Raw genomic sequence first — 25,831 nt, 5'->3', positions numbered from 1 at the left:
TGGCTATTTGAGATAGGACTTGAGAGACAGTTCTTACCACATTCACACTTCTCTGAAGAAACAAGACATTCCATGCATACTGTTAAAACAAAACTTTGACGTGTGCAGATACTACTGGTATGCAGTAGCAGTAAATCATATCATCCTACATTGCTTGTCCACATTTTTGTTGAATTTCATTTATATTTTCATTAAATTTTAATTAAATGAAATCTTACTTTACAGGGATTGGCTTCCTTAGAGGAGATGGATTTCCTCTTTCATATCTATCACTTGGTGGTACAGGAGGTTTTGGCATCATTGCTAGCTGTTCCCCCAGTGCTCTAAAGCAGGAGCAAGATGATGAAATAAAGGCAAAAATTTGGTTAATATGAAAAAATTGACTAATATTGGCATTAACAGTCTCATGTCAAAGAGGCAAAACTCCTTACCTTAGCTGTGGAGTCAGAAGCTGTGAAACAACAAGAAATAGTTAAGAGTTAAGAGCTAAGGATATCAAAACAGGTTAAAAGCGTGTAAGCACCAAATTAAAAAGAACTCACCTTTTCAGGATGGCCTGGCTTCCTCCCTGGAAACAGTAAAAGATGTTTAGAAAAAATGTAACTGCGGATAATTAAACTTTCTATGAAAAAAAAAAGTTTTGAATATTATCGATAGCAATGTTTTGCAAATTGAAGCACTAGGACTCCTCAGATGTAAGCCAATAAGGGATTTGGGTTTTATAAGCAGTGCAAGAATTGCAATATCTCTTATTAAAAGAAAAATGGTTAATTTTCAAAATGACACATTTTACAAAAATACGTTCTGTGATTCAGCTTTGAATTACTGAATACTTCTATACTGACATGCACCAAATAGATAATAAATATAAATCATAAAGTGGTCAGTTTATATTCTTTGTAAAGTACAGCATCAAGGTCTGAAACAAATGCCCTTCTTCCTTTCTGTGTTTTTTAAGTTCTCAGCATTCTTTTCAGTCTGGGCAACAAACTACATGTAGTACTATGTAGAGATTTTTGTTAACTTTGTTTGCAAATTGTTCCCTCTTTTAACCTGCTAAATTTTCCTGTGATCATTCACTTAATTTATTTTATTGCATTTTTGTGCAGGAATCTCGTAATGTCTTTCTGATCAACCAGTGCTGATCTGCTATGTAAGTACTGCTCACATTATTTATTCCAAAACAGATCACCTTGTACATAACTGAGTTAATGTACATTTTGTTGAGCCTTGACCTTTTGCATGAATTCTATTTGATCTGATAATTTTGAATATTGTTATTTGTATTAATATTCAAGCCATTGATGTGACCACGAGCAAATACTGACCTGGTATTGGGCTTTCTCTTTCAAATGGTGGAGCAAGGCGATCCAGTGGGGGTTTCGTGCTTCTGTCTATAGAAGGAGCTGGGGCTAAACACAGTAACTATGTAAGGCAGTGTGCTGATACAGGTCAGTATAACTTTATTTTGCATAGCCATGAATTGACTTTACTTCTGAGAATAACAAAGGGGTCTTCTGAGTAAATAGTATTAGAAAATGAAGCTGAGGAGTTACAAGCAAAATTGAAGTGCTGTGCAGCCCATTGACAAAGAAAGCAACAGCTGTACTTACGTTTTGAAGGCTTGACATGCCTGTCATTGTTGCTTGGTAGAGGAGGGAAAGCTGGCAGCTAAAACAAACATTTTAGACATGGTTAAAAAACCTGCCCTCACTTTTCTCTTTTAATTTTAATGTATTGAACACACCACACTGTATCTGACAGTCTTAGTGTCTGGTAAAGCGCAAAGAATTGGTCTCTGCCCACTGCAGGATGGATAGGAGTCATTAATGCTCCTGAAGAATGACCTGCATACGTGGTTCTTTGGCTCATAAAGAATTCCCTCTGTCTCATAAGGAATATTGTAGTGGGATATTCTGTTTGGGGAGGACATTCTGTGCGGAAAGAGCCAGTAGTTTCAAGAGTGCTGCTGTGGCTTTGTCTCTTCAGTGCAGCACTGATAGTTTTGAAATCTGGTGTTGAAATTAGTGGAGCAAATTGAAAGCTGAGAAAGATGCACTAACACTGTTCTAGTGCTAGTTGCTGAGTGAGGCAGTGGGAAAAAGGACTGTTCTTATTGTGAGAGCTGGGTCAAACAATGAGTTATCAGAAGCTGCAAAAAAGGGTGAGACTGTTTTGACATCTAAATCTGTATTTCTTCAGACAAATGTCTTTCTGTGTTCTTTCTTACTCCAATAAATAGTGCAACAATCTAGGGCACAGTTATGATAACTTACTACATATCAAAGAGTGCTGTTTTTTATATATGTGAACTATGGAAATGGGTCAGATCAAAGGTCCCTCTACCACATCCTAAAATTACCTTCACAGGAGTAGGTCTTATGTACAGCTCTGCAGGCATATGCTGAACTGACATTGCAACTTGTAAGCATTACACAGCTTTCAATTTCAAAGATTTCAAAGGATAAAAAAAATGGGGGAAAAAAAAAGCTTGTCATCAGGGATAAAAAAAAGCATGTCATCAATTCCTTACAGTCCCTTTTTTGTAGTCTTTGTTCATTTGAAAAAAATATTTCATATGTGTGTATTGTTAAAGAAACAAAGTGAGATCTATTAAGAATCTATCATTAGAATTCACAAGTTGATACAAATTTCCAATGTCAAAGAATTTAATATTCGACCCTCTAAATTGTATTGTTCCGTGAAAAAAAAAACACCCTGTAGGAGTTCAAATATTTTGACACCAAAAAACTTTCTTTTTCCTCTACGTGTACTATTCGAATAGCAATAATTTTACACTTGGATTTCCATTTAGGTACTGGCAAAGTAAATAGATAAGTCTTTTGCTCTGAAATATCAAGAGAGAAACATACAGATGCACCTCTTCCCCCAAATGAGGCTGGTGCTGGGGATGGGCCTGGCCGCTGGGGTGGTACTGGAGGCTGATGTGATGATCTGGCTGTTGGAGGCCTGTCTAAAGAAAAGAAAAATCCCAAGCTAAACAATGATATGAACAGTTTTGTTATTTTATTCTCATTAGATCTTTATGAAAAAAGAGCCCTTGCAATATGCTGCATACTTAACCTGACATATCATACAGACATTATGTTAGTGCTTAATGGGCAGTTGCTTTATGATCAGTGTTTTTTGGGAGCTAGAGGTTCATCTGTCCCTTTGGTGGTGGGACTGCACCTGCCTTATCTATTGGCTCACGTGTTTCTTTTTGTTCCGTGCAGCACGGTGTTTGCCTGAAGCGCAGCCAGTCTAACTGGCAGTGTTTTGTATTCTCATACTTGACCCAAACTGCAAGCTACTGAAAAATCAGAGACACCAAAAAAATGACAAGCTGAGGAAGCTGATCTCTTCCCAATTTTCACTAGTATTTTGCTGCTATTATGACAACTCATTCTGATCAAGGAACAACTGCTAAAGCTGAAATAGTATGTATTTTTTTTTACTATATGCAGATTCCAAACCACGAGCCAAATTGTGCACACATCACATGAAACTTATCTTCAATCCAGCAGAGCTTGTCTGAAGTAGAAAATTTAGCTTTAAAAGTTACAAAGATACCAACTTGCAATGTCTGTGCCACTTTGAGATAAAGCCTTCTATATTCCATTACCAGCCATGTAAATGTAGTTGAAAATAATATGAAAACATTACTTATGATTTATTTTCAGTAATTACCTATATAGTCTGTGTTGTTTGCAAGTGACTTTGCAGGAAATATGACATTGTGGTGTGCTTCATCGTTATTGGATGGAGGTGGCTCATAGCCATCACTGTCATGCTCTGCTTCCTCAGTTTCTTCTGTTGGTGATTCATAGTCAGCCTCATCTTCCTTTTCCTGGTCATCATCAGGGCTTTCATAGTCATCATCTTCATCCTGACCAATGTACATAAAAGATGAGTGCTATAACAGGTTACTGTTTCTGCAGTTTCCTTGGGGCTTTTCAGTACAGTATTTTTCAACCTGGAATATATCAAGTCTTTAAAACCATTTTGAATGTCTGTTTTTAGATAACACACAGGATATCAGCAAACAATTTGGAGCTTCCCAAAAGAACACAGGAGCAGCAGTTGAAAGAGCAGTTGAAACTCATTCTTACTTAATCGTATTCTACAGACTGAAACTTGACTTTAAAAACACTTCTGAAAAAAAAAAACAAAAGAGGTTTGTGATACAGGTCTTGATTGATATTCTAACCAGAACAAAAACAGACACATACTACTAGTATCTTACTGGTCCTAAAAAGATCACAGTGTAAGCATGGTGGTGGTCACTGCACACATTTCCTGTGCTGTCTGCCATGACTTAAAGAAAAAAGTATTTTTATTTTTTCACTGATGCCTTAGCTGAAAGTTCCAGACTAGCTCATACAGGCCTGCATTACAGGCAGTTACTTTCATCTTGTATGCTCCTGAAATACAGCAAATCTCCTGCAAATGCATTAACAAGTGTTTTTTAAGAATCTCTCTCAAGTGTTTTTTTCCAAAATACATTGACAATGGTCAGTGAGAGGTCTTCATAGGCATGGACTGTAGATCAGTCAGTTCATTCATTTTGCTAGCTAGGTTGTGTTTGCCTCATCTAATGAAGTTTACCAGTGCATTTTCTATGCTGAAAGACAGAAAGCATTATTTGCAGTCTATCTGGCTTCAAAAAATTAATCAGATTTTTCAAAAAGTAAGCTTTACAGAAGAACAGAATAGCAAGATTTTGCCATTGAATAACACAGCAACCTTTCCTTTACTAACCATTTCTTTCGGGAGCTTGAAATAGGAATATAAACTTTATCTGGTCACAATTTGTGAGCTTGTACTTGAACCAGTGGTACTGGTTCTTCACAATCTGCTGTTGTGAAGCCCTGCCTTGTATAACTGGGCAAAAGCCCTTTTCTCTGTGAAATTTGCGTGCAGCTACTCCAATCATTTATGCTTCTCTTTTTCCATAATCGAACACCCCATGCCATTGACCAATCCATCCGTACTGTCTAAAGTAGGTAATGCAAGAGAAGATAGAGATTACAGAAAAGTTGTGCCATGATATTATTGACCCAGTATGTTAGGTTAATCCTCATACTCACAAATGAAGACCAGCCATCATCTTCTTGACTGTATCCTGCATAAGGAAGTCAAAGCACAGTAAAATTTAAAAATGTCAAGACAACAGTTGACAAAAAGGACAAAAAGCCATTAAAATCCATTCTGAACCACAATACCAGAGTTCCTATCACAACAGGAGCAAGAAGGAGCAGGCCTGTCAAAGGCAGGCAGACTGGCATCCATACGTAGCTCATGGAAGGTACTACAAATAACATTCTTATTCAAAATTAAGAGTAAAGCTTTCCTTATATGAGATTATATATTCTGTCTCATCTAGTTTGTCCTGTTCTTCATGCTTCAAATATCATTTGAAATAGAATGCTTTCAGAATAAGCACAGCCTTTGCATCTCTTAAAACTTATGATAGCATTCAAATCTAAAGTTATTTTAATCTCAGTAGAACTAAGGGAGCATGGTAGATGCAGAAGATTTAAGTGCTCTTTGCCTATTAGGAAAATAATTAAAAATTCAGAGCCTGGCAGACATCTGGGTGCTTGGTTTCTAGTAGGATGCTGCTAGGAGTGGGAGCATGGAACACAAATATGTATAAGCACTGATACCATACGTGGGGTTAACAAAAGGCAGTTTGGGAATGTTCACGTGAGTTTCTCTACTCTTGCCTTTCCTCTCCGTTGTTTCTCTGTTAAAAAAAATATTTTCTTACTAGTTTTCTCATTACTACAATTGGTGAAGCATGCAACGTTTTGCTACTATATGCGCTCTTTTTTTTTTCCTTTTATGTCTTTTTTTGCTTTGCCTTGTCTCACTTATTGTACTCTTCAAAAAATAAAATAGGTTTTTAATGTTTTTAAACGCTATTTGTATTTAGAGACTGCCAGTAAATGCTTACCTGAATTTTCAGGACACTTTTGTGTTTGGCCCCTATGACAAAGATATCAACAAATAAATTCCTTCCAATTGCAAATTTTTAAAAATTTTATGTACACTAAAATCTAAGACACTAAATCTAGTACACTGAATTGCTAATGAAGTTAACGTTTAGCTTTAAAAGTAAAATGAAGTCTGTCTAAGTTACTTTAACTTTACACAAAATGCCATAAACACACTACTTTATATTTCACATACAGTCACCAAATGTCAGCTCAACTGTCTTGAAAACAAGGCCAAGTCAGTAAGGTGGAGTGTTTGGAAACAAGTGGAACTCAGTGAGTAAATTTACTAGGAGAATCAGTCCTTGGAATAGAACTTCAAATAGAAACTTAAATCATTCTACTGGGGCTGCTGAAAGTCAAGTTCAAAATGTTTGTAGGGTGTAATAAATATCTGTATGGTTTTCAATTCTGATTTTGAACTCTAGCTAATGCAAAGGTCCTTTGCAAATCCTTTTGCAAAGATCCTTTGCAAATCATGTCCTCAGGTGGTCTAAAACAATGTCATGTAGACTAGACTTCAATTTTCACATTGCATGAATTCAAATTGTTGTTTTTTCATGACTCCTCCATGCTAAAAATCAATGTAATTAATTGCATTTTTTTTCTCTTTTCCTATTTCAAGAATATTATATTCAGTAAGTTGTGAAGCATTTTAAAATGTAACGATGTACAGGTCTGTAAATAGCATTAGTGATGACTCATTAATGTAATGATATGTGCCCAAATTTTATAGCATTCCTAAAGAGTAATGCACTCAGTTGGAATATTGCATGAAATCTATATCTTTATTGGTTTCAGACACGATGGAAGCATCCAGGTTGTTCACAGACTCAAGAATTCCTATTTTTAACAGATAACATTAACAACACAGTTTTGTTTTATACACTTTCCAGGTGATCCCTCTGACACACAGGTGTTACGAATCAAACCAACAACAGTCCAGGAAAGTATCTGAAAACTGAAAGCTGAAAACTTTGAAAAACAAGTCAGAATTTTTCCCTTACCATTTTGGGAAGAAAGATGTCCTTCCTTCATTTCTGTTTATTTCTTGACTTAGTTTGCTAACAATGCTGTTTAAAAGAATCACAGAAATAGTTTAAAAAAAAAAAAAAGTCCTTGTAACCTGCAGTCACTTTCTTAGCTGCTTTCCTCCCATTTTATCACAATTTTTAGTAAATGAAATGTGACTTGGATTTATCACTTACTATGTGGTAGGAATACTTAAGTTCTCTTCTTATTGCAAAGCTACACTATTGCACATAGAAGAAGGAAGAGCTTGTAACTTGGCAGTTGAATATTGGACTTGTTTGCATGGAGAAAACCTGTATTGTTGGATCGAATTTAAAAATCGACGTTAAGCTCAGCAAGCCTTAGAAATTTAGGGTGTGGGAGACATCAGGCACTGGAGCAGTGCTTTAAATAATGGTGTGGCATTCTATTACTTTGCAGGGAAAAAGCAAATGCTATTTCAGGAAGCAGCTTCTTTGAAGCCTGTGGTCATAGAAATGAAATTAAATGCACCTTGTGACTTGCTTTTCCTTTTGTCCCTCTCCCTCCACAATCATGATTTGCACAGTCAGGAATCCCTCCCATCAGTTTCATGTCATAACATATGCAGAGCAGAAATACAAATGAAACATAAGATGAGTACACCTTTATGTCTACAGAGATTTTGATGTGCTTTTCATCACTCATGCATAGTTTGTGTGCAGCATTAGGGTGAATAACAACCAGTGAAATACAATCCTCAAAGATCTTTAGGTCAGGAGCATGCAGTTAAGCTGCACTTATTGCTGGCATCCATACCCCACATAGATAACTGTGAGTGATGTTTTTTATATTCACTGAGTGCCTGAGAAGAGCAGCAGGGTTAAATGACACAGTCAAAGAGAACAACTGAATTCAGCCCAGTGAGAGCAACATCACTGTGCTCTGCTGCTAATGAAATTTGCCTCAACAATGATCTTATTTCAAAGAAAGTTTTGGTTCCAAGAAAACATATGCTGAGTCATACTCCAATTCTTAACTCTCATTTCTTTTTATAGGAAGTCCACTCAGAAAGTCCTGTGGCAGCCAAAGCAAGTGGGTTACACACATATGGTTGAAAATGCCCCATTTGACTTCTGGCTTATATTATTCAAGTCTAGCAGAATGTGGAAGTAAAAGTATGATGAAGAAAAATCAGGAACCAAACGTGTCTGCTTATGTCAGATTCTAAATTCTGTAAAAGCTTAATTTTATGCTTTGTAAATGCAGATTCCTTTTCCATAGATCTTAGATCTGGCAATAAACTTTATATCAGTATTTAAAATCTTTGCATGTGTCCAGGAATTGCCAGGCAGTTACCAGTCTCTTGTTTATCTTCCTGTTTCATATCTTTTTCTGCTACTTACCAACACTGGTCCCCTAATTATCTGATTTGTGCATCTCCTTCATGCCTAACTGTTTTTTTGGGCAGAACCTGAGTAAGGCAGGCTTTCAAGCACTCTAGCATTTAACAAAAAGCCAATAAAAACTCACTATTTTTATAATCCTGAGCCACGTAAATGCCTGCTGTCTTGGCATTGCTGCTTCCCCAGTATGTACCTTGCTGTAATTCAGATTATGGAAGTGCAACAGAGGCAGATTGAGCTGTCAGCCAGTATCAGATAACAAGTAATTTCAAAACAGTGTATCTAAAAATGATAAAAATGGGTGATCTTATGTTAGGGGCATGGACTCAAGGATGAGTATGAAAGCAGAGGAAGGATATTGTGGGGGTTTTCTTTTTTAAGACTACTTTGCAATTTACCAAGTTTAAGCAAATGTTGTCATACTTGCCCCTTTTGAAATAAGTATGTGCATACAAATGTTAACAACCTAAGAGTGATCACAGAATTACAGCTGTCTCAGTCTGATCTTGTCACCCAAGTAAACTGTATGAGGGAAGAAAACTTCCAAATTACAAGGTTCTCTTTTTTCCTATGGAATTTGCACTTGTCTGCACAAGAAATCTTGTGCTGCAGGAGATCAGTAAGTTGCTATGTGAATAGTAAGACTCCAAGGGAACATCAGGACATGTTCTGGTGAGAACTGTGCCCTGCTTAGACACGTGCTTTTGTGGAGAAGTGGATTACAACACTTGTGCTTGGCTAGTTCACTATCATAGCAGAGGAAGTATCTTTCAAAATATTGAGCTTAATTTCTGCTAAAGAAGTAAAGAAAAGGCCACAGGCTTTAGAGTCAATAGTTGTTTTAGTTTAGAGTCCCATAGGTGTGAATGTGATCTGAGTGTCTGCAGGCTTTCTGGACTGAAACCTGGGCTGGCTGTTGTGAGGGTTTACATCAGCCAGTACTGAGGAAAAACTGGAAAAGTTGCTCATTGAATTCACTCAGCAAATTAATCATTTTCTGCTTAAAATACAGTGTGTAGTCTTTGAGTTTGTTTTAAATGGTTCAAACCCAGTGGCTTAGAGAAGAAAGCAAAGTTTAGAATGGTAATTTTTTACAGGCAACTTTATTACAGAAGGTACGTGCAAAGAGCAGCTGAGGCTGTAGCCATGCAAGGAAGGAAGTACCAAAACCACACTGCTTTCTGAGTTGTGGGAGTGTGTGATAGGACAGGATAAGGCAACAGCACTTGCAGAAAATGTTACTCAGACTTCTCTTTCTCTTTCTGCCTCCTTCACCAGGCGCTTAGCTTAACACTGGCAGGAAGTTCAAAAAAAAAACCCACACAAATACAAAAACACCAGTACTCCAAAAATGACTTTTGTTTGGCTCCTACAGATATTGCTGTCATGAACAGAATCCTTTCTGCGTGTATTAGGAAAAAGAACTTAGGACAGGTGAAAGAGAAAGAGGGTGAAGTGCTCTAAGACCAGGAAGTTGCATAGATTGGGCGCTGCCAAAACAGAGTTTGTGATGGAGGCTTTGAGTAATGTTGTGGCCTTTGAATAATATCTGTTGGGCAGATGCAACATTGTTATGTTGCCTTCAAAACAAACTATCAATTAAGTTTTAAACATTTCAATCTTTAGCAGCCTACCCAAGAGAGCATGTGTGCACAAATGGCATCACAGAATTGTAGGGGTTGTAAGGGACCTCTGGAGACCACCTAGCCCAACTCCCTGCTAAAGGAGGTTCCCTCAGCAAGATGCAGAGGAAAGTGTCTAGATGAGTTCTGAATGTTTCCAGAGAAGGAGACTCCACAGCCTTTCTGGTCAACCTGTTCCAGAGCTCTGTCACCCTCAATGTAAAGATTTTTCTCATGCTTACATTGAACTTCCTGGGTTCCAGTTTGTGCTTGTTTCTTCTTTCCCTACCACTGAAAAAAAAAAAAAAAAACAACAAAAAAAACCTGGCCCCATCCTCTTGACTTTTGCCTTTAAATATTTATATGCATTGATATGATCCCTTCTTGGTCTTCTCCAAGCTGAACAATCCCAGATTTCTCAGCCTTTTCTCATAAGAGAAGCTCCAAGCCCCTAACCTTCTTTGTAGTTCTCCGCTGGACTCTCTCTACAAGTTCCCTGTCTTTCTTGAACTGAGGAGCCCAGAACTGGATGGAGTACTCCAGATGTGGCTGGTCGGGATTAACATTTAAATTGTGGAGGGTGGCCCATCATACTTTGTAATGACAACTGTTATCTGCTGAGATACTGAAAGGTTCCTGTAAATGTTAAAGAACCATCCTTAAAAAAGAAACGGCACAGTTTCATGCAAAACTTGTTCACTACAATTGATGAAATGCATGTATTTAGTAAAACCACACACTCTGTCTGGATGTGTGCTGTGGTTTGCAAGCCTTTCACAGTTTGAAGTGCACTAAGTACAAGTGTTGCTATTTATGTTGAGGCGTTTTTATAGACCTTTGCTCTGCCATTAAGTGGATCAGATGCTGGGATTAAAACATGCTAATGTGTATTTCAGCTAATAAAAGAGCTTTTCCTACAAGGTGATTTTTCTATTACAATACAAAAGCAAGGAGTGAATGTTTCACAAAAGCCAATACAAAGCACTTCCCATTTTGATAAGAGTAAGGAAGTTCCAAAGTAATGAAATTAATGAAAGGAATGACTAGATATTCCACCCATCAATTTTATCTATTTTGTTTGTTGTATTCTTGATTCTATGTTGAATTCTATGATTCTATGATTCTACGATTGTGTTGATTTTTTTTTTTTTTTTTCTTAAATGACATTCAGTTCTTTTTCCTACTAAAGCTCTAAATTCTTATTTTTACAGTGGCATTCTAGGAGGATTTCCCATCATGCCATTTTCCATGTGCAATCACAATATTCCAGTGAATTGCTTCCCCGTTGGTAAGTGAAGAAAAGTCATTCACATTTACTAATTTACTTATTTTTTTCTGTTCTTCAAGTTGTGCACTTCACTGTTCTTTTAAAGCTCTTGATTTCAAATTCTCACCTTCTTGAGAATCCCAACAGATCTGAGGGAAAAGGCTGCTGGCTTTCTGCTCAGCTATTACAAGGCATGAGGACTGTGAAAATGGAATTTGCAAAGCGTTTTTGATATATTATTGATTAGAAGGGGAGCTGTGAGAAACTCGTTAAATTTTAACTGTTTCTCCATGATATTAATATCATTTATATGTATGTGTCTGTAAGTTGTTGCATTGACCACATTTTACTTATGAATATGAAAGGAAATCACCAAAGGTTTTCAAAATTGAAAGTTGAAACGAGATAAATTTATGAAAGGACTGTAGAAGAGGGAATAATTATGGGAAAATTACAAGCAGTGTGTTTTACAGTACAGTGATGTGAGTTTTTCCACAGTCTCTGTTTCCCTCAGTCTCTATAACCATGGTTAAATGGTGCTACTAGTTGACTCTAACTTCAGAAATGCCAAGACACCTGGGCATCTTTTCCATAACATCTGGGCTCACTTATAGCACTTCATACACCACTACACCCTACTGTGAGGAAACTTACTCTGTGAAAATACAGATATGATCTTATGAAACACATCGTGTTGGAGACTTTCAAGTTCAAGAATTTGTATATCTGATCTGAATAGAGGTATCTTCCTGCCTTCAGATCTGGCAACCAGTTTAACTGTGAGCACATGGATATGACAGACCAGACAGCTTTTCAAATTTTTGCAGTATTTTTAGCATCACCAAAACATCTTACACACGTTCTGATAAAACTGAAGGAGACTGTGTCTCTTAGCAAGATCAAGATATGCATAGAAGGAGAGAGTCTGGAACTGGGAAGTGAACGAAACAGAAATAGCCATTTTTGAATGACTTGATCTCCTGTTCCCCTACTCTGTTTAGAAGACCATGAAGAGCTCCATGTCTCTCATCATTAGGAGCCTTCTAACTTACATCACACATAAGAAAGAGCTCACAGGAAAATAAAACACCTCATTTTTTGCCACAAAGTACTAGAAGTTACTGTTACTCTGTACTGACCCAGTGGGAATATATTCTTCATTAGTAACCTCCATGAAATTATGATAGCTGTTTGGGTGAGTTCAAAACATTTTCAAGGCCTACCTCACAGGAGGGAAGAAAATCAATTTAACTCTGATCCAAACCTTCCAAACTGATTTTTCTTTATCACCCACCTTGATGTAAAAGCACACGATGAAAAATGCTTTATCTCCTCAACTCATTTGTACATACCTGATTCTTTTTCCTTTGAATATGGGTCATGAAGCAATGAACAGTTAAATCTTACTTTGCAGGTAATATTTAAAACCTTCAGCCATTGTCTAACTGCTATCAAAAGAAAATTTGTGGATGAATTCTTTAAAACCCACCAGAGATTTTTTTTTTTTAATTGTGACATTGTTGAGCTACCATGACACACTTCATTTGTTTTTATATTGGAAAGCTCTTCTTTTTCTCCCATAGGGTACATTAACAAGTTTCTAACTGATTACTTGAAATCATTTGCCTTATGTTTGCTATGAGTTTTCACTGATGGTGAGTTAAAATAACTTTTAATGTTAAGTGGTTTAGCTTTACTTACGGCACTCGGAGTTTGGGAAATTTCTGGATATCATTTTCAGACATGTTCTGCAAAGGAAACGTATGGTATAGATCACAGACTTGTCCATGAAACACCCTGTGGCTACAGAAGTTAGCGTGTTCAAAAATGTGGCATGAAGTTTCTACTGATATATAAACATCAATTGAATTTGTAAATAAAGTACATAGAAAAGTAATACAAGACAACAGGCTGCCACTCCAATGGCCCAGTGTTAAATAAAGTTTAGATAAGAGAAGATTTTAATCAAAAATCTCCTCAACATTTTTTTCTCAGTTTTGCTGGATGTTAGACTTTATTTTATGTCATCATCATTGTATCAAATATGCTAGAAGTTTAATAAAAATCAGTGTATTTGTTTACACACAAATAACTTCCCCAAAAAAACGACCAATTACATGCCTAGCTTTAATGAGAAGTGTTTCTGTAGAAAGGTCGTTTTAAAGATAGCTGATGAAAAGAGGTGTGTAAGGAGTAGTATCCGAAAACAGTGCTTGTCAGATGAGAGCTGCATGAATTGATTTCACAGAATCACAGAATGGCCAGGGTTGGAAGGGACCTCAAGGATCATGAATCTCCAACCCCCCTGCCCCATGCAGGGCCATTTGTTTACCAATAGGGAGCCATTCTTCTGGAGATTAATTTCAAATTTATGGTACTGCATAAAGTTAAGTTGAAGTCATTTCCTTCTCTGATTTGGGATCTAATACAGTTCTTTATTGGTGCTCTATTGTCATACTGACTTACAAGCCTGATTAAAATTTATCGCGGCTTTTCTTCTCAAAAGAAATGGAAATTTAACTCTCCTCAACAACAACTTTCCCCCTGTAGGAGACTGTAGGAGATAGGTAAGCTAAAGCAGGCAGATAGTAAATGAAAAGGTTTGAGAACTATTTATAGCCTGCTATTAATTAATTTATTTACTTATTTGTTTATTTATTTTCCCCTCCTTTCTGGATATTGTTTTTTTCAGATTGCTGTCACCTAACATACAATATAACATATCCTTTCTGTCTTGAGATGTAATAAATCATCTCAGTGGGCCGTGTCTCAGAATTAATAGCTACATTCTGGCTACATCCTGTGCTTCTTATGACAGAAGTGAGCTCAACAGAATGTTCGTGGTCTACTTGAAATTATCATCACTGATGAGAGTACTCTCCTTGGCAGTTTGAGAGTTATCACAGTAAATATTAAAGCACAGAGTATTGCAAAAGCTTTTTCAAACACTTGTGGTTTCAAAGCAGTGTACAATTGTCCTTTGTAAAAAGCAGTTCTTAGTAGAGAAGGCAGACTTCTACCATAGATGATGATTTTAGGCTTTTTTTGCTTCACACCTTTTTAGTATAGCTAAAAATATGGTTAAGTGACTTCATGAACTAGATAATTGAATTCCTTCATGTCTGCATGGTGAAATCAGGCTCAATTGTGCACGACTGCAAAATTTCAGATTAAACTCTACATGATAAAATGGAGTGTGATTTGCCAGAACAGATGAGCTCTGTATGCTGTAAATCCAATCTGTAATATCACAGTGTATGAGAAGTTGTGCAGATGTAGCTGGAGGACTCCTTGGACTAAAGAGCAGCACTGATAGCCTAAGAAAGCTCACATGCTTTTTATTTAAAAAAAATATATATTTCTAAAAACTTGAGGGTAGAGTAGAATGTTCCCTGTGCTACCATAGTGAAGCAATTTGATTGCAGGTTACTAGTGACCTGAGCTGAGATGTGCTTTACTGACACTCCTGAAAAGAGAGTTGGCCTCTCTCTTCTTCCACGTGGTTGTGCCACTGCAAATTTAGGATGGATAAATGGAAAACTGGGAAAACTTTTGAGGAATTGTTTTGTTTTGTCAATCAAAAGCTTTGCTTTGGAACTTGGAGGTTCATGTGTTCTTTCTGTCATTTTTACTGCCAGCAGTAATTAATTTCTAATTATATATTGGGTTAAAATGACATCAGTGTTTTTAAAGACACAACAAATCTTAGCTGTGTTTTCCAGCACTACTGTACTTCTTGGTACATCCACAGGAGTAAACTACAGCAAAAATATATTCCTCTTATGGAAACATCCTGCAGGATTTACTGAAGCATCTTGATTTTTTCTAAAGACCTCTTAAGCTTCTCACTGGAACTCTTTTGTGGCAATAAACCTGACAAATGATATGGGACAAAACTCTCATAAAGAGCCATTCTGCTCTTTTAGATCTTGGGAAATTTTATTGAAGTAAGTTATGTGGAATCCCTCTGGTTTTATTCCTACTACATCTCAACTGGAACATTTTTGTAGTAGCCAGTAGATATAGAAATGTGACTTTGATACTAGCAGGTTATTCTAGTGGATAAGGCAGCCTTATTTCTGCAGTCAGTTCTACTGTCAGATCCAAAACCTGCATACAACTCAGTTCTAACAGTTTCTTATGTTGAAATGTAATTTGGCAGTTTTCAGTAATTTAGACATGAAGAGGTGTTTCTTAGAAACAGCATTTATAGAGAGGAAAAAGGAACAGAACTTGATTGCAGTCTAGAAAATTCCACTTAAATTCACATGTTGTTTTTAAGAAGTGAATCTTTTCTATGCTATAAATATAACAAGTAGGTCAAAAGCTTAAAAACATTTGTCTTAGAAGAGCTGAGGAGCTACTTGCTTCCTTAACAGAAAAACATCCCTGGGATCTACTAGGAGTTTCTGAAAACATGCTGCACTCTGGGCCATTTACTTACAGAAGTGCCCTGGAAATAATACATAATAATAATAATAAACCCCAGCACTTTAGAAACTGCAGTTATTGCTCTTGTTATTTATCCCTCAAAATTACAGTATTTCAGAACATTTCCAGAATGTTTCCCTGCAGGCATAAATCCTCAGTGCCTGAGCTCAGCCAAATCGCTTAGTGGGTAGCAAGATAAACTCCGTGCCGTGCATCTGAATAACTCACTCTATGCAGTTAGGAGGGAGGTGTATATCCCATTCCTATAAGAGGGGTTTGAAAACTTGTATGTTGTATTTTAATGAAATACTTGAAAGTTTCATACATTACATACATAAGGAAATAAACAAGAAGGTATTAAAAAAGACGAGCCTCAGTTTTTTCACTATGGCTAATAATACAGGTGATCAAAGTGCATACTTTTGGGAAAAAACCACAATATTTGGAAATGAACTAGAGCTGAAATGAAATAATGATAAAAGCTGTTACTTATCTTCATGCATGTGCATTTCAGACCTGAAAACAATAGCTACATAAATGGGATTTGTCAGCTTTTGTCAGATTAGGCCAATTTATTGATACAGCTTGAACTAATGCTGATTTAGACAATGACATGTTCTAGATTAGCTTCTATGCTCTTACAGTTCATTGAATATATGTTTTGACACAGAAGAAACCTGATTTTAACTATAGAGGAATGAAATAGTGACTTAAGTAGAAAGCTGGTCATTCTGATCATGTTCACGCCAACCCTTCATCAAGTAGGAGATGACTACTGGCAGATGATGGTGCTCAGGGACATGATTTAGCAGCAGGTTGTTAGAGTCAGGGTAGTATGGTTAGGCTGAGGTTAGACGTGATGATCTTGAAGGACATTTCTAACCTGAGCAATTTTAGGACAATTAATAAATACGAGTTTTCTGTAGTTAGTATTTGAAGAGATGAATTGAAGACAAGATTTGTAACTACGCTATCAGTTTAAAATGCACTAAAATCCATGCATGTTAAAACAACATGCTTGAGTTCCCAGAATTCTGTACTTACAGCAAAATGTCTGGCTGATCTTCTCATATTTATACTTAAGTAATAATCTGGGAGTTGACTGTCAGTGCAAAGAAAGGAAGAGTCAAAACAATCATTGGATTCAGGGAATTTCACAACTCTACTTACCAAAAACCTTTGTCCATTTATACTGTGCTTTCTAACAACTTTCTCACAGTCCTTGTACTTTAACTGTCAATGAAAAGAAGATTATTACGATTATTATTACACTGTAATTATAAGAAACAATTAAAATACTTACAGCTAGCTTTGAATAGGTGCTTCAAATTACTCTGTTGCGTGCTACCACCTTTTACCTCATCTATCCTAGGAGTCCCAGTAGTTTACAAAATGCTTTTTAATCCTCACGTGATAAAGTCACAACACAAAGCTGCAGCTCATTACCTCACTTAGATTTATTTTTTATTTTTTATTTTTACACACCCTGGACTGTCTAAATTGATCATTTTTTTTCCCTGTAAATGTAATGTGTATTTTTTTTTTTTTTTAACAGCAATCCTTCAATGGACTTGGATATTTTCATCCCTTGGGAACAGGAATACTAAATTCCCCACATTCAAAAACCAACTTGCAGTTTCCTGTTCAAAAAAATATCTGGAAAATGGATAAGGAGGCTGTGGTACTGACTACAATGAACAGTTGTGAAAAACAGCAAAAGCTCTAATATCTTGGAATAATGAAGCTTTGATCAGAGTTCCTGAATTCATTGTTACAATTGAAAAGCTTCCTCTGATGGATTGAAGCATTGAATTCTGCAAATCATCCATAATAAAGCTTTTCTAAGTTATGTTTTGCAGTAGCATCTGGGACATGGGTAGGCATTTCAGGATTCAATTTAAGAGTAAACTGGGGAATTCATAGGAAAAAAAAACAACAACACACAAAATAAACCGTAGACATTTGATGAGACGTGACTCTTAAATATTTCCAGTGGGAACATGAAGATTTTTATTTGAACAGAAAGTCTGGATGCAATTGCTACACTTGAAAGAACACTTCAGTGTATTTGAGAGCTCATCTCTTATTCTTAAAATAATTGATGAAATACACTGTGTAGCTGTTAAATATAACTCTCAGGATATTAAGAACATGAATATTTCTGCTTTTGCCCAAAAAAAGATCTTTAGAAATTATTTGAAGTTTTGGTTCTTTATTGTTCCTTTAAGTGCATAGTTGGAATTAGTTCCTCATTGCACTGTACAACCTCCTGAAGGAAGGTTGTGGTGAAGAGGCATTTGGCCTCTTCTCCCAGGCAACGAGCAGGACACAGGGCAATGGCCACAAGTTGTATCAGAGGAGGGTTAGGTTGGACATAAGGAAGAACTTCTTCTCTCAGGGGGCGGTCAGGCACTGGAATGGCTGCCCAGGGAGGTGGTGGAGTCGCCATCCCTGGCAGTGTTCAAGAGGTGTCTGGATGAGGAGCTGCATGATGTGGTTTAGTGCTTGTGGTGGCAATGGTGATGAGGAGACGGTTGGACTGGATGATCTTATAGGTCGCTTCCAACCTTGTGATTCTATGATTCTATGAATTATTGGCTGTAAGTTAACACACCTAGAATTATAAACTAGATGTTATTGTCATTGTTGTTGAAAAATTCCTAATTGGCAGATATCTCAGATTAGTCAGAGAAATTGCTCATTCCTCTTGGACTTGAACATGGCCTTTGAACATGCAGTATATATTAGTCAGTTGAAATAAAAGCATTCCTAAAGCCTTGAATTATAGAGAATTTGTGTGAGTTAATTTGGGGAGAAGGGTCTGGTCACTTAAAGCAGTAGCCCAGAGCTGTTGGACTTAGGAAAACATCATCATCTGACACAGACTTGACAGTCAATTTTAAGCAGCTTTTCTTTGCCTGACTCACCTCTCCAAAAGCAAGGAATATCTGGATCAGTAGAGAGAAGATACACAAAAATTAATCTACCGAGGCCATTCAGTTACAATTAGAATCATAGAGTGGCTTGGGTGGAAGGGACTTTAAAGATAATCTAATTCCAACCCCTCTGCAAGACTTGTAATTAATCCTTTCAGCACTGTCAGGAATATGATTATCAGCTCTTTCAGGAAGCCTTTTCTTTTGTGAGTCTCTTGGAAAATGGTGCTGCAAACCACCATGAGGTGGTGTCATAATTTTTTTCTTATTTTCTGAAGCTGACTATTGATTTTGATGTCATCTGCTCCATCTCCAATCCTGTGTTTCATTTTACTGTGCCACTGACCCCCGCGTTAGAGGTCTGCGTGTAGTTTGCTGTTCTCTGGAGATTTTGTAGATATTGCATTTGGTCTGCTTATCTTCATTTGATTAGCACTCTAGTTTCAACTGTGCCTCAGCTTCCCCAAGAAAACTCAGTGAAAGCTGTTGAAACATTTAATTTTGCATGATTTCAAAACTGAGCCCCAAAAGGCTCAGGAAAAGTCATAGTGATAGGAAAAAAGAGATGTCTACTTATAGGGAATGCCAAAGGTTTTCCAGTTGAGCATAAAAAAATAAGGAGTACCTGTATCTACAACTGTTATATTCCTGGATGGGTTCTCATGGAAGCTTTAACAAGCAAAGACATTCCGTGCTTTGTTTGCCAACACTGAGCAATTTAAACAAAAACTCCTGAAAATCACTGAAGACCTAGCTAGAAAGCTTCTAATTTTCACATATTAATATCTTTTACTGCTCCTTGTGGATGTTATATCAGCAATTCACAGAATCGTAGAATCGTAGAATATCCTGAATTGGAGGGGACCCTCAAGGATCATTGAGTCCGTCTCCTGGCTTCACGCACGACCACCCAAAAAACCCACATGTCTTAGAGCTTTGCCCAAACTCTTGAACTCTGGCAATCACAGTGCCACGACCAGTTCCTCAGCGATCCTGTTCCAGTGCTCAGCCACCCTCTCGGTGAGGTACCTTTCCCTGATATCTAGCCTGAACCTTCCCTGTAGTTGTAGCAAAGTGTACATTTTCACTGCAAAGCCTCTTTTCTCTCTTACACTCAACTTAAAATGTACTTTCAAGTTTCATTTATAGGTTTCACTGGCTCAGCTTCTTAACTGCCAGTGATTTTGCTTTTATTTTTGAAGCAAGTTTTGCCTACTATAAGCTATGTCAATTTAGCACAAAGTCACAATAATGTATTCCTTCATTATATGAAGATGAAACAGTTAAACTTACCGTCTTAAAATATTCTGCTAAGTCATCTGGGTTCCACGTAATCACCTCCGAACGATAGGGAATGTTTCTCAAATCCATTTTTTCTCCCCCTGGGTAGTTAAAGAACGTTCATTCCAATGCTATCGATGAAGCAGCCATCTATTGCCTTTTTGTGACCTCCTTCAGCAAGTCTAGTAGCTCCTTGCCTAATTTACCCAGATCTTTCTAACTTCTTTTAATGTCAGAACTACGTTGTTAGCACATCCAAGAGAGACACTGCTTCCTCTAATACAAAACGGTCTCTTCTCAGAAAAGTTGTCAGCTAGACGGCCTTACCACTTCCTCTGTGTGAATATAAATAAGTAAATAAGGAAGCGCAGCAAAGTGTTGAAAATGTTTTGCCTGCTACATGCAATAAACTCCCATTCACCCTATTTGTTGGTGACCACATATATAAATGCTTGCATATTTACACACTGAACAGTATAAAAATATTGGCATATTACCTGCATAGACATCAGTCAGCACTTCTGTGTGCATTTTGTCCACACAAGACCCTCAAAACAAGGAAATGTTCACTTCTTCAGCATACCTCACTACCTGAATATGACATTGCCTTTCTCTGATTTGCACAATCATAAACAGTTACTTTTGGAATTGTACATAAAATATGCATTAATTAGGAATGGAATTAAAGTCAACATTTTTTCAGTCTCTCAAATTTAGGATGATTATTTCTCACTGAAAGTAAAGCATGAACAAACTAAGATGAAAACTTGTTATATAGTCATTATTTCTCTCTCCAGCTCTGTATTTCAGGTACCTCTAATGAGGAATTTATATCTGAAAAAGAATCCACACAACTGTAACATCAACAGAGAAATGTGATGTACTGCATCAATCATGTTTACCCAATTAATGTACCGTCTCTTCAGTAAGTTCCTTTGGTAAGACTACATTTAGCATTTTCCAGTGTGTCTGTTTTTTGTTGCCCAGCCTGTCCATTCACTCTTTTCTGGATGCAGAGCTTCCTTGCAGATTGAATGCTGTGGTCACTTTTACTGCCTGCTCCAGTAGACGGGACTGAACTTTCTGAGTTAGAAAGAATAAGTTCATAGTTTGGAGGCACTGGAAGGGAAAAGTTATCTTATTTCTAATGAAATGATTACTTTTCCTATTCCTAGTAAATGAATTCCTTCTAATACTGCATCAAAAATTTCCCAGTTCATTACATACAGCTGGTTCTGAGAATACATCTACAAGTTTCTGTAGTATTATGCTAAGAATTTTCCTTTTGAAATTCACAGTCTGATGTAGAGTAACTTGCTGTCTTTCTAGATAAATATTTTAGGAAATGAAGGCAACAAGTTATTCAAAACTCTCTGAAAGCAAGCTGCTGCAACAGCTGTTCTAAACAGCATTGCATTTGTCAAATACATGATATAGTTGTGTTTTATTGGTTCTTGATCAAATTGATTTGTGTAAATCATCCAAGGCATGTTCTTACAGAAATAGCATCACATCTTCATCTTAAATCTAGAATTGAGGAAGAAATAGGACTCAATGTGTGACAACAGATCTCCAAAGGAGAAGTAGTTCTGATGGTACATCCTCAGCAGTGGAAAGGTAAGATAAATAATGTACATTTGAATCCCCATCACACAGCATGTCTTTTAACAGAGAAACAAGCTTCTACCAGCTCAGAGACAGGAAGAAGACTATACTGTAATTTCTAACTGTTCTATTACAGATTTTTGTTACCCTCCACATGGTTCTGGAATCTAATTTCCATCCCAAATCCAGCAGAACAGCTCTAATTTTGATTGCATTATTTCTTACTTGTACTAATATAAAGATAATTAGCCTGATCAAAATTTGTTTTGATTCTGTTATAGGAGAATCACAGCATCATTTATTCTGATGCTAAGGAAGAGAAAATCAATCACCTTTAAGGTCAAACTCCTACTTTAGAGAGTCATGTTCATCTCAACGTTATTATTTGCTTGGTTCACTTGTATCCCACTGTAAGTACATTATTGGTGCATGCATATTTCATGCATTTTGCAAAACCCAGCTGCACACATAATTGAGCTTTCTTTGTCTTTAACTTCTTTTGTAATGTGATAAAAAGACAGGATTTGGTGACCATGTCAGGCTTGCTGAAAAAACATAACTTCAAATTTTCTTTATTTTGATTTTTCAGATATATTGCCAGATTTCATTTTGAGCCTATGTATGTGCTTTTCAATGCATTTCAGTGCATTTCAATGGAAAACGTTGCTCAACTCATATAAAAACATGGGTGAGTCATGGTTCTTAATCACAACCAAACTACCTGAGAGTTGTTATTTTAAAAGATGCCTTTAGAAGTCTTTCTCTGTGGCCCAAAAATGCAATGTGGCAAATCTCATCTTTTGCAAAGTGAAGTCCTGATTATGCAAAAAAAAAACCCTTTATTTTCTCATTTCTTTCTGTATTTGCTCTTTTAGTATTTATTCATTTGTTTATTATTGCTCGTTTTTTCTTCAATCACTCTTGTTACCTCCAGAATTGGGACCTTCTTCCAGTGCCTCTACTGCTTCCATTGTTCTCTGCACAGAGAGAGGCAGTTGCAACTCTGGTGCCACCAAGGAAATAGAGAGAAAAACCTGAATGTTCACACTTGTAAAAGCATACATGCCAGAATCTCAAGTCACATTTGGGTGGGAGTGTGAGTCGGATCATTGCAGAAAGTACAGGGGGGAAATTCACACTGCCCACAATCTGCTGCCTTCAAAGAGTCTCAATGTTTTCCATTTTCTCTCACCTCTTTCTGGCGGTGTTCTGTCCCTCAAAAGCCTTTAAGTGGAGTCAGGGACTTATTTTGAGCAGCTTTCAGAATGGTTTCCTTTTCTAGAACAGTTCACTTGTCAAATTTTCTAGTGCCAAGCAAAAAAACAGTTCCAATTTCTGATGAGTTTAGTCTTCATGTTCACCACAGAACAAAGTGGACTTTTTTGGCATTTATCTTTTGTCCTCCCCAGTTTGATTTTTAAAAGACATGGGTACTTTCTTCCTCTAAAGCCTAAATTTGCTCTTTTTATATTGCATAACACTATTCATAAGCTGCATACTTGTCTATCAACACATGGCACAGTACTTTCATTTTTATACCCCTCAAAAATCACCAGCGTAATGTTATATACTGCTTGCTTCCTATAACAACCACTGAGCCACAGCTTCTCCTCAAACCTCTTCATATATAATTTCCTTAAATCTTAGAGTCATGCGTTAACCTGGAACTTGCTGTGTTTGTGCATTAATGAGATCCACCACGAGCCTTTCCAACTTGAACAAGTTCTTTTGTAGGGATGGAACTACGAGCCTTCCTCCCCACCTAGTGGCGAAATCAGAGACCGACACAAAATGCGAGAATAGCCACGGATTCTGCAGCACGGAGGCGGCACAGTGAATGGCTGACACTGTACAGATCTGATACTTGGGTTATTTATGTGACGCTTCAATGGAGACAGCCTTAAGGTGAGCGTTAATCTATCTGCTTGCATCTCGGTTGTATGGTTTGAGGTACTGCTTTCAAATCCAATTTCACAAGGATTATACGCATACTTTTTCTGAACTCAACCTTCAGCAGTGATGTGCTAAAAGAAGTGTTACTCATGAGCTGTGTTACTTTGAGGAGGTGGAAATACAGAGTTCAGGCAATTCAGAAATGCCTGAAATCCTAGAATGCAGCCACTAGAGTGCAGCTGAACTCTATTCAGGGAACAAAAATAGTCAAATACATACTGAAGTGCTGTAAAAACAAACGAACAAAAAAGTAACTTGAGTTATTGCAGTAATAATGCTGTTGTACAAGTGTTTTTTTCAGGTAAATATTTTGTTCTACTGTGTTAGAATCATAAATGTTGTAAGTGGCTAATGTATTGGTTCTAGCCAAAGAAAATGGGTACAAATGTGGAGGAGAAAAACTAAGGCCGTAAAAAATGTCTATTGAAGAAAGACAGAAAAAAATGGTTTGCTTAGTCTGGGAGAGGAAAGTTGGAAAAAAGAGGAGGGAAAAGGAACCAAGCATAGAGACTTTGGGTGATAGCAGTCAGCTTTCCTCATGATCTTTGGATGTAACAGGCTTTGCTAACAAGAACAGCAACTGCAAACTTGAAAAGTAGGTATTCTAGCTTGAAGGGCTCTTCTGACCTGTATTTGGACCATTCAGTGCAATTCAACAGTTCAATTCATAAACTGCTCAACAATGTCAACTGTACTGGGACTCAGAAGGAAACTAGTGGGTCAAAAGAATAACTGGAAATGATGTCCAGTTTTAGATATTGCGTTCCATTTCAGTGCAGTGTTTTTTGAGTATGGATCTGCACCAACAAGCAAAGAGATATTCAAGCTGAATATGAAGGTTTGACATTAACACTGGAGTTATGGAAGTTGAAGGCGATGAAAGTTGGACAGACACCACTTAGTCTGACCTTTTCCACTACTGCTGTTGAAAAGCATTGCTTCCATCAGCTCCGGACAAGTCTGCTGCCAAGGCTTTGGCTCTGCAGGGAGCCAAGCGGAGGCGCTTGTGGGGAAGGTCCCCTTCCACTGGTGCATCTTCCTTTTGCTGTAACAGCTTCTGCTCTAACTCCTACTTTATCCCTAATACTCCAATCTCCTCAGCACCACTGCAGAATTGGCCTGTACTGTGCTGTGGGCACCTGTGAGCTCTGCAGCCAGGCCTCAACCAGTAACATATTGCCCTGACCATTTTGGATTTTCTTATAAAGGAAAATTAAAACAAGGCTAAATGTTCCTGTTAGGTTGAAAAGAGCTTACAATTTAGATCTGAATATGAGGTGAGGTAGTCAATCTCAATGGATTTTAATCAGTGCTTTAGTTAAAAACAGTGCACAAAAGAGTTCCAAAACAAAATGATAGAAGCTGGGAAAGAGAGAAAGAAAGATGCAAGTAGATCCAACTAGGAAAGTTTCTTTTTGAGGTCCTTGGCCTTATGTGCCTGGCTGCCCTCTGAAGAGCTGAAGCAGATTAGAAGGTGCTGTGACATGACCAGCAATGAGAGGATGGTGCAGTGGCCACCGGTGGAAAATCAAATGAAAAGTGTTCACCTCAGCAGCTACTGAGGTGAGTTGATGGAGAAAAAAAGTTGAGTTTGTGACTGTTCTTAAGGTATGCTTTGAAAAGTGTATGTTTTGCCTGCTGCAAGGCTTACACGATTGCTGTTTTGGTGTGGTTTCTCCTTTCACCAAAAGAAATCTGTTGTTTTAAAGCCTTTCTGAGTCAGTGTTTATGAGTGGGCTCATACTCACTATTTCACAGTTCTACTGGGGATTATTTTAGGTCAATTCCTTTACAATGAAGCAGCAGCTGGTAATGTATATACATGTCATTATGTAGTGGATCTGTGATTACATGCATCTTGTTGATTGGATGCTGCCTGAGCAGTGGCCTGCATTCATGCTCTCATGGTGTGGAGGGATCTAACCCCAGAACTGCCATGCAGGCCCTTAGAAACCAGTTCAGCACACACAGTATCACAGATGGAACTTTCATGTTCAAAATGATCATAAACTGCAAGGAGAGAGAGCTTTCACAGCAGCTCAGGAAAACTTGTGAGACAAAGTTGAATGCTTTTTGAGAATGTGGCTTTGAAAAGAGCTTCGAAGATGCAAATGCAATGGAAAACTCCTGTATACACCCTAACAAGGGTTTGTCTGCAGTTGCTCTCCTTTACTAGGCACTGAAAATCAGTGTCTGTAGGAGCTGTTATCTCTTGATGGCGACAAAGCCCAAGTTATTCCCATCCAGTGCTTCTGTACGAAGCTTTCCATCTTCCTCCCCGTCCCCCCCCCCCCCCCTCTCCTTCCATCTCCTCCCTTCTCCTCTCCTTTTTTCCTTCTTG

At 37.5% G+C, this 25,831-nt stretch overlaps 1 protein-coding gene across 2 annotated transcripts in view; it reads right to left on the bottom strand.

Annotated features, from left to right (window-relative positions):
* LCP2 (lymphocyte cytosolic protein 2) overlaps nucleotides 1–20,213 on the bottom strand; it is a 28,503-nt gene extending 8,290 nt beyond the window's left edge. The window contains exons 1-13 of one of the 2 annotated variants that reach the window (XM_042880751.1): nucleotides 19,945–20,213; nucleotides 16,886–16,948; nucleotides 12,986–13,032; nucleotides 7,007–7,072; nucleotides 5,960–5,991; nucleotides 5,091–5,125; nucleotides 3,691–3,889; nucleotides 2,874–2,974; nucleotides 1,614–1,671; nucleotides 1,329–1,412; nucleotides 543–568; nucleotides 432–451; nucleotides 219–323 (exon numbers count right to left, since the gene is read on the bottom strand). In XM_042880751.1, coding sequence (XP_042736685.1) covers nucleotides 219–323; nucleotides 432–451; nucleotides 543–568; nucleotides 1,329–1,412; nucleotides 1,614–1,671; nucleotides 2,874–2,974; nucleotides 3,691–3,889; nucleotides 5,091–5,125; nucleotides 5,960–5,991; nucleotides 7,007–7,072; nucleotides 12,986–13,032; nucleotides 16,886–16,948; nucleotides 19,945–20,022 — 914 coding nt within the window. In that variant the 5' untranslated portion in view covers nucleotides 20,023–20,213. The remainder of the gene's footprint in view (nucleotides 1–218; nucleotides 324–431; nucleotides 452–542; nucleotides 569–1,328; nucleotides 1,413–1,613; nucleotides 1,672–2,873; nucleotides 2,975–3,690; nucleotides 3,890–5,090; nucleotides 5,126–5,959; nucleotides 5,992–7,006; nucleotides 7,073–12,985; nucleotides 13,033–16,885; nucleotides 16,949–19,944) is intronic. The other variant, XM_042880752.1, reaches the window with a different exon arrangement.
* Between the last annotated feature and the right edge of the window lie 5,618 nt (nucleotides 20,214–25,831).

The sequence above is a fragment of the Lagopus leucura genome, unplaced genomic scaffold (assembly GCF_019238085.1).
Source record: "Lagopus leucura isolate 7727_CA_CO unplaced genomic scaffold, USGS_WTPT01 Super-Scaffold_100027, whole genome shotgun sequence".
Taxonomy (NCBI): Eukaryota; Metazoa; Chordata; class Aves; order Galliformes; family Phasianidae; genus Lagopus; species Lagopus leucura.
Note: the sequence above shows the minus strand (reverse complement) of the source record. Positions and strands in the feature narration are given on the sequence as shown.